This window comes from Capra hircus, unplaced genomic scaffold (assembly GCF_001704415.2).
Source record: "Capra hircus breed San Clemente unplaced genomic scaffold, ASM170441v1, whole genome shotgun sequence".
NCBI classification, from domain to species: domain Eukaryota; kingdom Metazoa; phylum Chordata; class Mammalia; order Artiodactyla; family Bovidae; genus Capra; species Capra hircus.
In genome coordinates this window covers 1-15,793 of record NW_017207659.1, presented here as the reverse complement: position 1 = coordinate 15,793, position 15,793 = coordinate 1, and the positions used below count along the sequence as shown (strand labels likewise).

The 15,793-nt window shown below is 68.1% G+C and overlaps 2 protein-coding genes and 1 long non-coding RNA gene across 3 annotated transcripts; all 3 read right to left on the bottom strand.

Annotated features, from left to right (window-relative positions):
• Positions 1 to 1,462: 1,462 nt before the first annotated feature.
• LOC108635139 (double homeobox protein 4C-like) lies at positions 1,463 to 5,292 on the bottom strand. The gene is made up of 6 exons (XM_018045410.1): positions 5,258 to 5,292; positions 4,207 to 4,361; positions 3,946 to 4,090; positions 3,179 to 3,333; positions 1,682 to 2,792; positions 1,463 to 1,503 (listed from the first exon to the last, which is right to left on the bottom strand). The coding sequence occupies exons 1-6, from the start codon at positions 5,289 to 5,291 to the stop codon at positions 1,463 to 1,465; spliced, it is 1,641 nt and encodes a 546-aa protein (XP_017900899.1). The 5' UTR covers position 5,292.
• A 1,830-nt stretch (positions 5,293 to 7,122) lies between these two features.
• Positions 7,123 to 10,946, bottom strand: LOC108635138 (double homeobox protein 4C-like). Its single transcript, XM_018045409.1, has 6 exons — positions 10,912 to 10,946; positions 9,868 to 10,022; positions 9,607 to 9,751; positions 8,839 to 8,993; positions 7,342 to 8,452; positions 7,123 to 7,163 (listed from the first exon to the last, which is right to left on the bottom strand). The coding sequence occupies exons 1-6, from the start codon at positions 10,943 to 10,945 to the stop codon at positions 7,123 to 7,125; spliced, it is 1,641 nt and encodes a 546-aa protein (XP_017900898.1). The 5' UTR covers position 10,946.
• A 3,550-nt stretch (positions 10,947 to 14,496) lies between these two features.
• On the bottom strand, positions 14,497 to 15,570 carry LOC108635140. Its single transcript, XR_001917757.1, has 3 exons — positions 15,532 to 15,570; positions 15,273 to 15,417; positions 14,497 to 14,645 (listed from the first exon to the last, which is right to left on the bottom strand). It is a non-coding gene; the product is annotated as an uncharacterized LOC108635140 (long non-coding RNA).
• Positions 15,571 to 15,793: the final 223 nt, after the last annotated feature.

Genomic DNA, 15,793 nt, shown 5'->3' with positions numbered 1-15,793 from the left:
CCTAGGTCCCTTTGAAGTGGCCGCCCACGCCGCCCCCCCCCCCGACCTCCTTTCCCAGCCTGCCTTGCCTTCCAAACCGCCCTGGGGTTTCCCGCCTTTTTCACATTCCGCAGGTCCCTGGGCCTCGATTGCCCCCCGCCGGCTCCTCCGAGGCGTTCCGGGACACTGGACGCTCTCTCCAGCGCCTCCACCTAGATCCCTCGCTGTTCCCGCCTCCGTTTCCCGCCTGCCCCTCCCCAACTCCTCCGTGCGCTGCTCTTGGCGTCCTTTCCCTACAGCAGTCCCAGAGCGCCACCCCCGAGGGCTTTGAGTTGCCTGGAGCCCAAGGCTCCGGCCAGAGACCTGAGGGGCCAGCGTCTGGACCGGCAGCTCACGCCATTTGGGGCTTTTCTCATGTGGAGCCTGAGGCCCGCACCGCCCCAGGCAACCCCCGCCCCCCCCCCCCCCCCGCCCAGCGCAAGTGCCCTGGCGATACCCGCCCCAGGGGACAGTCTACCCCCTACTGTGGGGAAGGAGGTTCCACTAAGCCAAGGAAGCAACACGGGGGATGGACGAGGAGAGGCGCGTCTCCTTTCGCTGTGAACAGAGTGAGTCGAACCAGGGCAGCACGCCCCCAACCGTCTCGGGCAGTGTAGTCTTTCGGCCACCCGGGTTTCTAAACCCACCACGGGGGTTCACACGGGAACAGGCAGGGTGTCCGTATGGACTTCGAAACCACTGGGTCGATGCGTTCCGGGACGGGTTTGCAAGTAAAGAACGTCTGTCCGTCTGCGGGTGACGGGAGGATGCTGGTGGCAGGGCGGGCTCAGTCACCCCATACTGGGAGGAGGGGTCAGAGAGAGGCACGGAGGGGACTGGCCTTTGCTGGCGTACCGGGCACGTGTGTACACGTGGACATGGTCGAGAAAACGGCTGTGCGGGTAGGTCCCTCCTGCTGGCTCAGAGGCTCTGACCTCCGGACACCCGCCCAGAGCAGGCACCTTGAAACCGAGGGCAACGTGTCCGTGACGCAGCGTTTTAGGGATACCTGCAGGGGTCTCCCGGGGGCTTGACGCTGAGTCCCAGGCGCGGGCTCCGCACCCCCTCCCCTCCCCCGACCCCCCCCCACTGTACCCCAACTCTCCCTGCCTCCCGCCCTCCCTCTCCCTCCCTCTCTCCCTTCACCCCCACTCTCTCCCTTCGCCCCCCACCCTCTCCCGCCACCCACTCGCCCCCTCCCACCTTGCATCTCCCAACCTTTCCGCCTTTTCACTCCCCCTGTCTCCCGCTCCCCCTCCGTCTGCTGCTCCTGGCGTAGGGAAGGAGTTCTCCTGGGTGGACTGCTGGAAGGGCGGGACCAGAAGACAGACGAGCCAGACCCCAAAGCACCTGTGCAGGGCACGGGGGTTTCCCTCTTGGGTCCACGGAATGGTCCCTCTGAGGCAGCCTCTCGGTCACTGCCATGCAGGGATTACTTGAGGCTTCAGATAAGGGTGTCCCCCTGTTTGGGGGTGGGGCCCAGCTCTGGGCGGGGGGCTTGTCCCCAGAGTGGTTGGTAGACATCCCGGCGGGGTTCTCTCCTCTTCCCACACACCAAACCTCCCCCCACCCCGGCTTCCCCGAGCATCCCAGGCAAGGAGACCTGAACGTGGGCAGGGGGAGAAGGCGCCCCCTCCCTTCCTCTCCCTCTAAGCCCCAGGGCCTGGGGAGCCTGGCAGCATGTCGAGGAGGGCCTGGTAATCCTCCTCACTGAGGGGTGCTTCCAGGGTGGCCTCAACCCCCTCGTCCCCCGCAGGGGCCCCCGCAGGAGACCAGGGCGTGTCCCGGGTGGCCGTGGCAGCCAGGATTTCCTCTAGGAGGCTGGGTGACCCGGGGAAGGCTGGGTGGGCCCCCGCGACGACAGGAGAGGACCCCGGGAAAGGACCCGGCGAGCCCGGGATGCCCGGGGCAGCCAGGAGCGCGTCTTGGAGGCTGGGTGAGCCTGGGAGGGCGAGGCGTGCCCGTTCACCGGCACAGGGCCCCAGGGAAGGCCCCGGCGTGGCGCGGATGCCGGTGGCAGCCAAGATTTCCTCTAAGAGGCTGGGTGTGCCAGCGAGAGCTGCCTGTTGCGCTGCGACGGCAGAGGGCCCCGGGGAAGGCCCCGGCGAGGCGGGGGCGCCCGCGGCCGCCAAGAGCTCGTCGAGGAGGCTGGGTGCGCCTGGCAGGGCCGGGTCCACCCCGTGGTCGGCAGCGGCCCCCGGGGAAGGCCCCGGCGAGGCGGGGACGCCCGCGGCCGCCGAGAGCTCGTCGAGGAGGCTCGTCGAGCTTGGGAGGCTGCGGGGCTGGGGCTGTGGCTCTAGCGGAGGGGCCGCGCCTTCCCCGTAGGGTGACCCCGGCCAGCGCGGGATGTGTGCCTCCGGCTGTCCAGGCGGCAGGATGGCCCCTTGCCCAGGCTGCCCGGGGGCCGTGACGGCAGGGGAGCGCGCGGCCCAGGGAACTGCTACCTGGGCAGGAGGTGGTGGCTTCCCACTTGGCTGGAGAGCCACCGGGCTGGGCTGGACCATGAAGATCATCAACGGCTGGCCCACACAGACCCCAGAGGCAGTCCCGGGCACCCAGAAGGCGGGGGCCCCGAACGGAGCAGCTGCGGCCGCCGCCGCCGCCGAGGGTGGCATGCTCTCCTGTGGCGGGGAGGGGCGAAGGGGAGGAGAGGTGCTCTGGACAGCGGGTGGGGCCCTTCGGTCCTCTGGAGCAGGAGGAGTCGTGGCTGCTGCGCCGCCGGGCCCGCTCGGGCTCTGCTGGGGGTGCCGAGCTCTTCGGTTTTGAAACCATACCTAGGGGAGCAAAAAGGCAGACAGGCACATCAGAAGTCGTGAACGTCCAGATCACCGTGCCGGCGCCTGCGCCGCGCCCATTCGACAGCCCGCCTGGCCGCCCGGCCTCTGGTCTGTCAGGCCCAGGGCGGCTCCTGCAGGGCTGTTTTCTGCAAACCAATCCCTTGGCCCTGGGAGACGAGGGGGGTGCCCGCACGGCCCCAAGCGGCCCCAAGCCCTCCACTCAGCCCGCCGGCTTTCGGCCCCCTCCCCCCATGCCCCAGCCCCAGCCCCAGCCCCAGCCCCAGCCCCAGCCCCAGCCCCAGCCTACGGGTATCCAGCTCCAAATGCTCGGCAGGGCTCAACCCTCCTGACTCCTGGGCCCTTGCGCTGGCGGGAGCACTTACCTGGATTCGAGGTTCTGGGATTCCCGTCTGACGAGCCAGTTCTTCCCTGGCGGCAATCCCCGGGAAGCGATCCCTCGTGAAGGCTTGCACAAGGATGCTTGTTTGGGAAGGAGAGATGACGGTCCTCTTTCTCCGGGCCTCTCGGGCCGAGTCTCCTGCCAACGAGAGAACGCACCGAGAGGAGAGGACGTTACGGCCCGTGGAACGGTCTCAGCACAGATACCCTAGACGGTGGGCAGGGGAGGGGGAGGCCCACACACCTGAACCACCACAGGTGGCTCTGCAGCCAGGGCAGGGCCCTAAGGAATACAGCCACAGATGGATCGGGTGCCGGCACCCATCGTGGATGCGTGCGTGCGTGCGTGCGTGTCCCTGTGTGTCTCTTTCCTCCTCCGCCCTTGCCGCCCAGTGCCCTGAGGCATGCCCCTCGGCCAAGGTTGCCTGGGCAGCCGGAGCCTAAAGTTCCCGACGGGGGCTGGGGAGGGGGGTGCCAAGGAAGGGGGACCCAGTGCTGCCCGCCCACGCCGACTGGGGGCGTCGCGCCCCGATCTGGGACACTGACGGGGGCGGCAGCAACCGGATAGCCCTGTTTCCTCCTCTTCCCCGCGCCGCCACCCCACCTCACCCCACCTCACCCCACCCCAGCCCCCTTGGTTTTTCTGGTCCTCCCGTGGCCATCCACCGGCAGAGAGAATTCTCTGGCAAGGGGGGGGGGTTCGGGACCCCTCCTGGGGGACTTGCTTTTGGGAGAACGCTGGCTAAGTTACCTGGAGAGGAAGACTGAGGTCGAGGCGGGCGCGACGGTGGCGTGGGCGTGGACGTTGGCCCCGCTTCCCCTTCTCGGTGCACATATTCAGACGGCGGCGATCGGCTCTGCTTTGACCGTCTTCTGCGTTGGTTTTGGAACCAGACCTAGGGGCAAACAGAGAGAATTCCTTCTGAGGAGAGAGGCCGCCAGGTGCTTTCAGCCGACTCGGATCGGCATGGAGAGCCTGAAAGGGAGAACGGGGGCAGAGACGGGGGCCTACCTGAACTCTGCTTTCGGCAATGCCAAGCTCCCGGGCCAGCCGTTCTCTGGTCGCTATCCCAGGGTAGGGGTTCCGTTGAAAGAGCGCTTGCAGGGCGTCCTTCTGGCTCAGCCTCAGAACGAGCCGCCTCCTTCGAGATCCTGTGGCGACGGGCCCTGTGCAAGAAGAGCAGGGAGGGCAGAGTCTCAGAGCACACGGGGGAGGACTGGACGGCGGAGCCCAAGCGTGCTCCCCCTGTGCCTGAGCAAAGCCGGGAGCCCGGGGACGGGTGTGCATTTGGAAGTCACTTGGCGACACCCCGACAGCCAGGCTGAGAGGCAAGGGTGGTGGGGACATCCCCCACCCCCACCCACCCCACGCCGGCACGCAAGGAACACCAGCAAGCAGAAAGGAAACCAGACCCGGCCCCAAAACAAAGGCGGCAAGAAATCCCACCCGCCCCGTGTTTCCACCCGTCTGGGGGGGATGCCGGGGAGACGTCTCAATGGGGCTGCTCCCAGATTTCCCTCCATGACGATGCCAGTGGGAGGGAGCCTGGCTTCCCGGGGCTGACACGAGCAGAGGCCGTGTTTGCCATCACTAGGGGGAAGGGAACGCAAGGCAGAAGGCACTAGGCCCCTGTGCAGAGGAAGCCACTGAAGGCGGCAAAGCCACAGAGCTCCCGGGCTCCCGTTCCCACAGGAAGATGTGAGGATAAAGGGCCTCATCCCAGCACAGCACCCGCTCCCACCCGCCCCCGGCCCCCGGCCCCCGGCCCCCGGCCCCCGGCCCCCGGCAGCGCGCCCCCTGACACAACACCGTCTTCCCGGAAAAGAGAACGGAGAAGCCATGTGTGTGCCAAAGGAGCAAGACGAACGAACGATGCCCACCCCCCCCGCGCCCCCCCCCCGCCTTGGGCACACCTGACGCCTGGGAACCGCGGGCCCGTCCGATGGGTCCCCACCGTTCTCGGGCGGGGGGGAGGTCGACACGTTGGCCGAGAACCCTTGCCCGGGCCACCCGCAAATCCCCTGAGACGTGATCCGACCCCAGGGACCGAGGGCAAACGTACCGCTTGAGGTGCTGGAGGAGCCGGACGAAGCCATGGTGGGAGAGGCACTCGGGCGCGCTGCAGACTGCTGGCCCAGTGGGCGGGGCCCCAGCAGCTCAGGACTCTGGAGAGCGGGAGGCGGCTCCGCCCCCATTGACGTAAGCAGGGTTTAGGTGCGTAGATGGAGGGGGCCGCCCCTGGCCTCTTTCCAAGCAGAGACCGTGAAGGGAGTCCCGTGGAGCGAGTGGGCTTTTCCCGGGCACGGCCCGTGCCCCAGACCGCCCAGGTCCCCGTCGGGGTGGGCGGGCAGTTCGGGGGACTTCGGTTTGTGGCCGTCCCACGCAGCAGGGGGGGTGGGATCAACCCGGGGTGGATCAATCAGGGGCCCTCAGCAGTGCCAAGGGAGCTAACTGCCCGGGAACGCCCCTAGGTCCCTTTGAAGTGGCCGCCCACGCCGCCCCCCCCCCCCGACCTCCTTTCCCAGCCTGCCTTGCCTTCCAAACCGCCCTGGGGTTTCCCGCCTTTTCACATTCCGCAGGTCCCTGGGCCTCGATTGCCCCCCGCCGGCTCCTCCGAGGCGTTCCGGGACACTGGACGCTCTCTCCAGCGCCTCCACCTAGATCCCTCGCTGTTCCCGCCTCCGTTTCCCGCCTGCCCCTCCCCAACTCCTCCGTGCGCTGCTCTTGGCGTCCTTTCCCTACAGCAGTCCCAGAGCGCCACCCCCGAGGGCTTTGAGTTGCCTGGAGCCCAAGGCTCCGGCCAGAGACCTGAGGGGCCAGCGTCTGGACCGGCAGCTCACGCCATTTGGGGCTTTTCTCATGTGGAGCCTGAGGCCCGCACCGCCCCAGGCAACCCCCGCCCCCCCCCCCCCCCGCCCAGCGCAAGTGCCCTGGCGATACCCGCCCCAGGGGACAGTCTACCCCCTACTGTGGGGAAGGAGGTTCCACTAAGCCAAGGAAGCAACACGGGGGATGGACGAGGAGAGGCGCGTCTCCTTTCGCTGTGAACAGAGTGAGTCGAACCAGGGCAGCACGCCCCCAACCGTCTCGGGCAGTGTAGTCTTTCGGCCACCCGGGTTTCTAAACCCACCACGGGGGTTCACACGGGAACAGGCAGGGTGTCCGTATGGACTTCGAAACCACTGGGTCGATGCGTTCCGGGACGGGTTTGCAAGTAAAGAACGTCTGTCCGTCTGCGGGTGACGGGAGGATGCTGGTGGCAGGGCGGGCTCAGTCACCCCATACTGGGAGGAGGGGTCAGAGAGAGGCACGGAGGGGACTGGCCTTTGCTGGCGTACCGGGCACGTGTGTACACGTGGACATGGTCGAGAAAACGGCTGTGCGGGTAGGTCCCTCCTGCTGGCTCAGAGGCTCTGACCTCCGGACACCCGCCCAGAGCAGGCACCTTGAAACCGAGGGCAACGTGTCCGTGACGCAGCGTTTTAGGGATACCTGCAGGGGTCTCCCGGGGGCTTGACGCTGAGTCCCAGGCGCGGGCTCCGCACCCCCTCCCCTCCCCCGACCCCCCCCCACTGTACCCCAACTCTCCCTGCCTCCCGCCCTCCCTCTCCCTCCCTCTCTCCCTTCACCCCCACTCTCTCCCTTCGCCCCCCACCCTCTCCCGCCACCCACTCGCCCCCTCCCACCTTGCATCTCCCAACCTTTCCGCCTTTTCACTCCCCCTGTCTCCCGCTCCCCCTCCGTCTGCTGCTCCTGGCGTAGGGAAGGAGTTCTCCTGGGTGGACTGCTGGAAGGGCGGGACCAGAAGACAGACGAGCCAGACCCCAAAGCACCTGTGCAGGGCACGGGGGTTTCCCTCTTGGGTCCACGGAATGGTCCCTCTGAGGCAGCCTCTCGGTCACTGCCATGCAGGGATTACTTGAGGCTTCAGATAAGGGTGTCCCCCTGTTTGGGGGTGGGGCCCAGCTCTGGGCGGGGGGCTTGTCCCCAGAGTGGTTGGTAGACATCCCGGCGGGGTTCTCTCCTCTTCCCACACACCAAACCTCCCCCCACCCCGGCTTCCCCGAGCATCCCAGGCAAGGAGACCTGAACGTGGGCAGGGGGAGAAGGCGCCCCCTCCCTTCCTCTCCCTCTAAGCCCCAGGGCCTGGGGAGCCTGGCAGCATGTCGAGGAGGGCCTGGTAATCCTCCTCACTGAGGGGTGCTTCCAGGGTGGCCTCAACCCCCTCGTCCCCCGCAGGGGCCCCCGCAGGAGACCAGGGCGTGTCCCGGGTGGCCGTGGCAGCCAGGATTTCCTCTAGGAGGCTGGGTGACCCGGGGAAGGCTGGGTGGGCCCCCGCGACGACAGGAGAGGACCCCGGGAAAGGACCCGGCGAGCCCGGGATGCCCGGGGCAGCCAGGAGCGCGTCTTGGAGGCTGGGTGAGCCTGGGAGGGCGAGGCGTGCCCGTTCACCGGCACAGGGCCCCAGGGAAGGCCCCGGCGTGGCGCGGATGCCGGTGGCAGCCAAGATTTCCTCTAAGAGGCTGGGTGTGCCAGCGAGAGCTGCCTGTTGCGCTGCGACGGCAGAGGGCCCCGGGGAAGGCCCCGGCGAGGCGGGGGCGCCCGCGGCCGCCAAGAGCTCGTCGAGGAGGCTGGGTGCGCCTGGCAGGGCCGGGTCCACCCCGTGGTCGGCAGCGGCCCCCGGGGAAGGCCCCGGCGAGGCGGGGACGCCCGCGGCCGCCGAGAGCTCGTCGAGGAGGCTCGTCGAGCTTGGGAGGCTGCGGGGCTGGGGCTGTGGCTCTAGCGGAGGGGCCGCGCCTTCCCCGTAGGGTGACCCCGGCCAGCGCGGGATGTGTGCCTCCGGCTGTCCAGGCGGCAGGATGGCCCCTTGCCCAGGCTGCCCGGGGGCCGTGACGGCAGGGGAGCGCGCGGCCCAGGGAACTGCTACCTGGGCAGGAGGTGGTGGCTTCCCACTTGGCTGGAGAGCCACCGGGCTGGGCTGGACCATGAAGATCATCAACGGCTGGCCCACACAGACCCCAGAGGCAGTCCCGGGCACCCAGAAGGCGGGGGCCCCGAACGGAGCAGCTGCGGCCGCCGCCGCCGCCGAGGGTGGCATGCTCTCCTGTGGCGGGGAGGGGCGAAGGGGAGGAGAGGTGCTCTGGACAGCGGGTGGGGCCCTTCGGTCCTCTGGAGCAGGAGGAGTCGTGGCTGCTGCGCCGCCGGGCCCGCTCGGGCTCTGCTGGGGGTGCCGAGCTCTTCGGTTTTGAAACCATACCTAGGGGAGCAAAAAGGCAGACAGGCACATCAGAAGTCGTGAACGTCCAGATCACCGTGCCGGCGCCTGCGCCGCGCCCATTCGACAGCCCGCCTGGCCGCCCGGCCTCTGGTCTGTCAGGCCCAGGGCGGCTCCTGCAGGGCTGTTTTCTGCAAACCAATCCCTTGGCCCTGGGAGACGAGGGGGGTGCCCGCACGGCCCCAAGCGGCCCCAAGCCCTCCACTCAGCCCGCCGGCTTTCGGCCCCCTCCCCCCATGCCCCAGCCCCAGCCCCAGCCCCAGCCCCAGCCCCAGCCCCAGCCCCAGCCTACGGGTATCCAGCTCCAAATGCTCGGCAGGGCTCAACCCTCCTGACTCCTGGGCCCTTGCGCTGGCGGGAGCACTTACCTGGATTCGAGGTTCTGGGATTCCCGTCTGACGAGCCAGTTCTTCCCTGGCGGCAATCCCCGGGAAGCGATCCCTCGTGAAGGCTTGCACAAGGATGCTTGTTTGGGAAGGAGAGATGACGGTCCTCTTTCTCCGGGCCTCTCGGGCCGAGTCTCCTGCCAACGAGAGAACGCACCGAGAGGAGAGGACGTTACGGCCCGTGGAACGGTCTCAGCACAGATACCCTAGACGGTGGGCAGGGGAGGGGGAGGCCCACACACCTGAACCACCACAGGTGGCTCTGCAGCCAGGGCAGGGCCCTAAGGAATACAGCCACAGATGGATCGGGTGCCGGCACCCATCGTGGATGCGTGCGTGCGTGCGTGCGTGTCCCTGTGTGTCTCTTTCCTCCTCCGCCCTTGCCGCCCAGTGCCCTGAGGCATGCCCCTCGGCCAAGGTTGCCTGGGCAGCCGGAGCCTAAAGTTCCCGACGGGGGCTGGGGAGGGGGGTGCCAAGGAAGGGGGACCCAGTGCTGCCCGCCCACGCCGACTGGGGGCGTCGCGCCCCGATCTGGGACACTGACGGGGGCGGCAGCAACCGGATAGCCCTGTTTCCTCCTCTTCCCCGCGCCGCCACCCCACCTCACCCCACCTCACCCCACCCCAGCCCCCTTGGTTTTTCTGGTCCTCCCGTGGCCATCCACCGGCAGAGAGAATTCTCTGGCAAGGGGGGGGGGGTTCGGGACCCCTCCTGGGGGACTTGCTTTTGGGAGAACGCTGGCTAAGTTACCTGGAGAGGAAGACTGAGGTCGAGGCGGGCGCGACGGTGGCGTGGGCGTGGACGTTGGCCCCGCTTCCCCTTCTCGGTGCACATATTCAGACGGCGGCGATCGGCTCTGCTTTGACCGTCTTCTGCGTTGGTTTTGGAACCAGACCTAGGGGCAAACAGAGAGAATTCCTTCTGAGGAGAGAGGCCGCCAGGTGCTTTCAGCCGACTCGGATCGGCATGGAGAGCCTGAAAGGGAGAACGGGGGCAGAGACGGGGGCCTACCTGAACTCTGCTTTCGGCAATGCCAAGCTCCCGGGCCAGCCGTTCTCTGGTCGCTATCCCAGGGTAGGGGTTCCGTTGAAAGAGCGCTTGCAGGGCGTCCTTCTGGCTCAGCCTCAGAACGAGCCGCCTCCTTCGAGATCCTGTGGCGACGGGCCCTGTGCAAGAAGAGCAGGGAGGGCAGAGTCTCAGAGCACACGGGGGAGGACTGGACGGCGGAGCCCAAGCGTGCTCCCCCTGTGCCTGAGCAAAGCCGGGAGCCCGGGGACGGGTGTGCATTTGGAAGTCACTTGGCGACACCCCGACAGCCAGGCTGAGAGGCAAGGGTGGTGGGGACATCCCCCACCCCCACCCACCCCACGCCGGCACGCAAGGAACACCAGCAAGCAGAAAGGAAACCAGACCCGGCCCCAAAACAAAGGCGGCAAGAAATCCCACCCGCCCCGTGTTTCCACCCGTCTGGGGGGGATGCCGGGGAGACGTCTCAATGGGGCTGCTCCCAGATTTCCCTCCATGACGATGCCAGTGGGAGGGAGCCTGGCTTCCCGGGGCTGACACGAGCAGAGGCCGTGTTTGCCATCACTAGGGGGAAGGGAACGCAAGGCAGAAGGCACTAGGCCCCTGTGCAGAGGAAGCCACTGAAGGCGGCAAAGCCACAGAGCTCCCGGGCTCCCGTTCCCACAGGAAGATGTGAGGATAAAGGGCCTCATCCCAGCACAGCACCCGCTCCCACCCGCCCCCGGCCCCCGGCCCCCGGCCCCCGGCCCCCGGCAGCGCGCCCCCTGACACAACACCGTCTTCCCGGAAAAGAGAACGGAGAAGCCATGTGTGTGCCAAAGGAGCAAGACGAACGAACGATGCCCACCCCCCCCGCGCCCCCCCCCCGCCTTGGGCACACCTGACGCCTGGGAACCGCGGGCCCGTCCGATGGGTCCCCACCGTTCTCGGGCGGGGGGGAGGTCGACACGTTGGCCGAGAACCCTTGCCCGGGCCACCCGCAAATCCCCTGAGACGTGATCCGACCCCAGGGACCGAGGGCAAACGTACCGCTTGAGGTGCTGGAGGAGCCGGACGAAGCCATGGTGGGAGAGGCACTCGGGCGCGCTGCAGACTGCTGGCCCAGTGGGCGGGGCCCCAGCAGCTCAGGACTCTGGAGAGCGGGAGGCGGCTCCGCCCCCATTGACGTAAGCAGGGTTTAGGTGCGTAGATGGAGGGGGCCGCCCCTGGCCTCTTTCCAAGCAGAGACCGTGAAGGGAGTCCCGTGGAGCGAGTGGGCTTTTCCCGGGCACGGCCCGTGCCCCAGACCGCCCAGGTCCCCGTCGGGGTGGGCGGGCAGTTCGGGGGACTTCGGTTTGTGGCCGTCCCACGCAGCAGGGGGGGTGGGATCAACCCGGGGTGGATCAATCAGGGGCCCTCAGCAGTGCCAAGGGAGCTAACTGCCCGGGAACGCCCCTAGGTCCCTTTGAAGTGGCCGCCCACGCCGCCCCCCCCCCCGACCTCCTTTCCCAGCCTGCCTTGCCTTCCAAACCGCCCTGGGGTTTCCCGCCTTTTCACATTCCGCAGGTCCCTGGGCCTCGATTGCCCCCCGCCGGCTCCTCCGAGGCGTTCCGGGACACTGGACGCTCTCTCCAGCGCCTCCACCTAGATCCCTCGCTGTTCCCGCCTCCGTTTCCCGCCTGCCCCTCCCCAACTCCTCCGTGCGCTGCTCTTGGCGTCCTTTCCCTACAGCAGTCCCAGAGCGCCACCCCCCGAGGGCTTTGAGTTGCCTGGAGCCCAAGGCTCCGGCCAGAGACCTGAGGGGCCAGCGTCTGGACCGGCAGCTCACGCCATTTGGGGCTTTTCTCATGTGGAGCCTGAGGCCCGCACCGCCCCAGGCAACCCCCGCCCCCCCCCCCCCCGCCCAGCGCAAGTGCCCTGGCGATACCCGCCCCAGGGGACAGTCTACCCCCTACTGTGGGGAAGGAGGTTCCACTAAGCCAAGGAAGCAACACGGGGGATGGACGAGGAGAGGCGCGTCTCCTTTCGCTGTGAACAGAGTGAGTCGAACCAGGGCAGCACGCCCCCAACCGTCTCGGGCAGTGTAGTCTTTCGGCCACCCGGGTTTCTAAACCCACCACGGGGGTTCACACGGGAACAGGCAGGGTGTCCGTATGGACTTCGAAACCACTGGGTCGATGCGTTCCGGGACGGGTTTGCAAGTAAAGAACGTCTGTCCGTCTGCGGGTGACGGGAGGATGCTGGTGGCAGGGCGGGCTCAGTCACCCCATACTGGGAGGAGGGGTCAGAGAGAGGCACGGAGGGGACTGGCCTTTGCTGGCGTACCGGGCACGTGTGTACACGTGGACATGGTCGAGAAAACGGCTGTGCGGGTAGGTCCCTCCTGCTGGCTCAGAGGCTCTGACCTCCGGACACCCGCCCAGAGCAGGCACCTTGAAACCGAGGGCAACGTGTCCGTGACGCAGCGTTTTAGGGATACCTGCAGGGGTCTCCCGGGGGCTTGACGCTGAGTCCCAGGCGCGGGCTCCGCACCCCCTCCCCTCCCCCGACCCCCCCCCCACTGTACCCCAACTCTCCCTGCCTCCCGCCCTCCCTCTCCCTCCCTCTCTCCCTTCACCCCCACTCTCTCCCTTCGCCCCCCACCCTCTCCCGCCACCCACTCGCCCCTCCCACCTTGCATCTCCCAACCTTTCCGCCTTTTCACTCCCCCTGTCTCCCGCTCCCCCTCCGTCTGCTGCTCCTGGCGTAGGGAAGGAGTTCTCCTGGGTGGACTGCTGGAAGGGCGGGACCAGAAGACAGACGAGCCAGACCCCAAAGCACCTGTGCAGGGCACGGGGGTTTCCCTCTTGGGTCCACGGAATGGTCCCTCTGAGGCAGCCTCTCGGTCACTGCCATGCAGGGATTACTTGAGGCTTCAGATAAGGGTGTCCCCCTGTTTGGGGGTGGGGCCCAGCTCTGGGCGGGGGCTTGTCCCCAGAGTGGTTGGTAGACATCCCGGCGGGGTTCTCTCCTCTTCCCACACACCAAACCTCCCCCCACCCCGGCTTCCCCGAGCATCCCAGGCAAGGAGACCTGAACGTGGGCAGGGGGAGAAGGCGCCCCCTCCCTTCCTCTCCCTCTAAGCCCCAGGGCCTGGGGAGCCTGGCAGCATGTCGAGGAGGGCCTGGTAATCCTCCTCACTGAGGGGTGCTTCCAGGGTGGCCTCAACCCCCTCGTCCCCCGCAGGGGCCCCGCAGGAGACCAGGGCGTGTCCCGGGTGGCCGTGGCAGCCAGGATTTCCTCTAGGAGGCTGGGTGACCCGGGGAAGGCTGGGTGGGCCCCCGCGACGACAGGAGAGGACCCCGGGAAAGGACCCGGCGAGCCCGGGATGCCCGGGGCAGCCAGGAGCGCGTCTTGGAGGCTGGGTGAGCCTGGGAGGGCGAGGCGTGCCCGTTCACCGGCACAGGGCCCCAGGGAAGGCCCCGGCGTGGCGCGGATGCCGGTGGCAGCCAAGATTTCCTCTAAGAGGCTGGGTGTGCCAGCGAGAGCTGCCTGTTGCGCTGCGACGGCAGAGGGCCCCGGGGAAGGCCCCGGCGAGGCGGGGGCGCCCGCGGCCGCCAAGAGCTCGTCGAGGAGGCTGGGTGCGCCTGGCAGGGCCGGGTCCACCCCGTGGTCGGCAGCGGCCCCCGGGGAAGGCCCCGGCGAGGCGGGGACGCCCGCGGCCGCCGAGAGCTCGTCGAGGAGGCTCGTCGAGCTTGGGAGGCTGCGGGGCTGGGGCTGTGGCTCTAGCGGAGGGCCGCGCCTTCCCCGTAGGGTGACCCCGGCCAGCGCGGGATGTGTGCCTCCGGCTGTCCAGGCGGCAGGATGGCCCCTTGCCCAGGCTGCCCGGGGGCCGTGACGGCAGGGGAGCGGCGCGGCCCAGGGAACTGCTACCTGGGCAGGAGGTGGTGGCTTCCCACTTGGCTGGAGAGCCACCGGGCTGGGCTGGACCATGAAGATCATCAACGGCTGGCCCACACAGACCCCAGAGGCAGTCCCGGGCACCCAGAAGGCGGGGGCCCCGAACGGAGCAGCTGCGGCCGCCGCCGCCGCCGAGGGTGGCATGCTCTCCTGTGGCGGGGAGGGGCGAAGGGGAGGAGAGGTGCTCTGGACAGCGGGTGGGGCCCTTCGGTCCTCTGGAGCAGGAGGAGTCGTGGCTGCTGCGCCGCCGGGCCCGCTCGGGCTCTGCTGGGGTGCCGAGCTCTTCGGTTTTGAAACCATACCTAGGGGAGCAAAAAGGCAGACAGGCACATCAGAAGTCGTGAACGTCCAGATCACCGTGCCGGCGCCTGCGCCGCGCCCATTCGACAGCACCGCCTGGCCGCCCGCCTCTGGTCTGTCAGGCCCAGGGCGGCCTCCTGCAGGGCTGTTTTCTGCAAACCAATCCCTTGGCCCTGGAGACGAGGGGGGTGCCCGCACGGCCCCAAGCGGCCCCAAGCCTCCACTCAGCCCGCCGGCTTTCGGCCCCCTCCCCCCCATGCCCAGCCCCAGCCCCAGCCCCAGCCCACCCAGCCCCAGCCCCAGCCCCAGCCTACGGGTATCCAGCTCCAAATGCTCGGCAGGGCTCAACCCTCCTGACTCCTGGGCCCTTGCGCTGGCGGGAGCACTTACCTGGATTCGAGGTTCTGGGATTCCCGTCTGACGAGCCAGTTCTTCCCTGGCGGCAATCCCCGGGAAGCGATCCCTCGTGAAGGCTTGCACAAGGATGCTTGTTTGGGAAGGAGAGATGACGGTCCTCTTTCTCCGGGCCTCTCGGGCCGAGTCTCCTGCCAACGAGAGAAACGCACCGAGAGGAGAGGACGTTACGGCCCGTGGAACGGTCTCAGCAACAGATACCCTAGACGGTGGGCAGGGGAGGGGAGGCCCACACACCTGAACCACCACAGGTGGCTCTGCAGCCAGGGCAGGGCCCTAAGGAATACAGCCACAGATGGATCGGGTGGCCGGCACCCATCGTGGATGCGTGCGTGCGTGCGTGCGTGCGGCGTGTCCCTGTGTGTCTCTTTCCTCCTCCGCCCTTGCCGCCCAGTGCCCTGAGGCATGCCCCTCGGCCAAGGTTGCCTGGGCAGCCGGAGCCTAAAGTTCCCGACGGGGGCTGGGGAGGGGGGTGCCAAGGAAGGGGGACCCAGTGCTGCCCGCCCACGCCGACTGGGGGCGTCGCGCCCCGATCTGGGACACCTGACGGGGGCGGCAGCAACCGGATAGCCCTGTTTCCTCCTCTTCCCCGCGCCGCCACCCCCACCTCACCCCACCTCACCCCACCCCAGCCCCCTTGGTTTTTCTGGTCCTCCCGTGGCCATCCACCGGCAGAGAGAATTCTCTGGCAAGGGGGCGGGGGGGGTTCGGGACCCCTCCTGGGGGACTTGCTTTTGGGAGAACGTTGGCTAAGTTACCTGGAGAGGAAGACTGAGGTCGAGGCGGGCGCGACGGTGGCGTGGGCGTGGACGTTGGCCCCGCTTCCCCTTCTCGGTGCACATATTCAGACGGCGGCGATCGGCTCTGCTTTGACCGTCTTCTGCGTTGGTTTTGGAACCAGACCTAGGGGCAAACAGAGAATTCCTTCTGAGGAGAGAGGCCGCCAGGTGCTTTCAGCCGACTCGGATCGGCATGGAGAGCCTGAAAGGGAGAACGGGGGCAGAGACGGGGGCCTACCTGAACTCTGCTTTCGGCAATGCCAAGCTCCCGGGCCAGCCGTTCTCTGGTCGCTATCCAGGGTAGGGGTTCCGTTGAAAGAGCGCTTGCAGGGCGTCCTTCTGGCTCAGCCTCAGAACGAGCCGCCTCCTTCGAGATCCTGTGGCGACGGGCCCTGTGCAAGAAGAGCAGGGAGGGCAGAGTCTCAGAGCACACGGGGGAGGACTGGACGGCGGAGCCCAAGCGTGCTCCCCCTGTGCCTGAGCAAAGCCGGGAGCCGCGG

Coding starts and splice junctions, on each gene's coding strand:
- LOC108635139 (XM_018045410.1), bottom strand. CDS start 5,291: ATGGCTTCGTCCGGCTCCTCCAGCACCTCAAGCG. Junction 4,091..4,206: donor TTGCCGAAAGCAGAGTTCAG/GTAGGCCCCCGT, acceptor GTTTGCCCCTAG/GTCTGGTTCCAAAACCAACG. Junction 2,793..3,178: donor TCCCAGAACCTCGAATCCAG/GTAAGTGCTCCC, acceptor TTGCTCCCCTAG/GTATGGTTTCAAAACCGAAG.
- LOC108635138 (XM_018045409.1), bottom strand. CDS start 10,945: ATGGCTTCGTCCGGCTCCTCCAGCACCTCAAGCG. Junction 10,023..10,911: donor CTCCTCCAGCACCTCAAGCG/GTACGTTTGCCC, acceptor CTTCTTGCACAG/GGCCCGTCGCCACAGGATCT. Junction 9,752..9,867: donor TTGCCGAAAGCAGAGTTCAG/GTAGGCCCCCGT, acceptor GTTTGCCCCTAG/GTCTGGTTCCAAAACCAACG.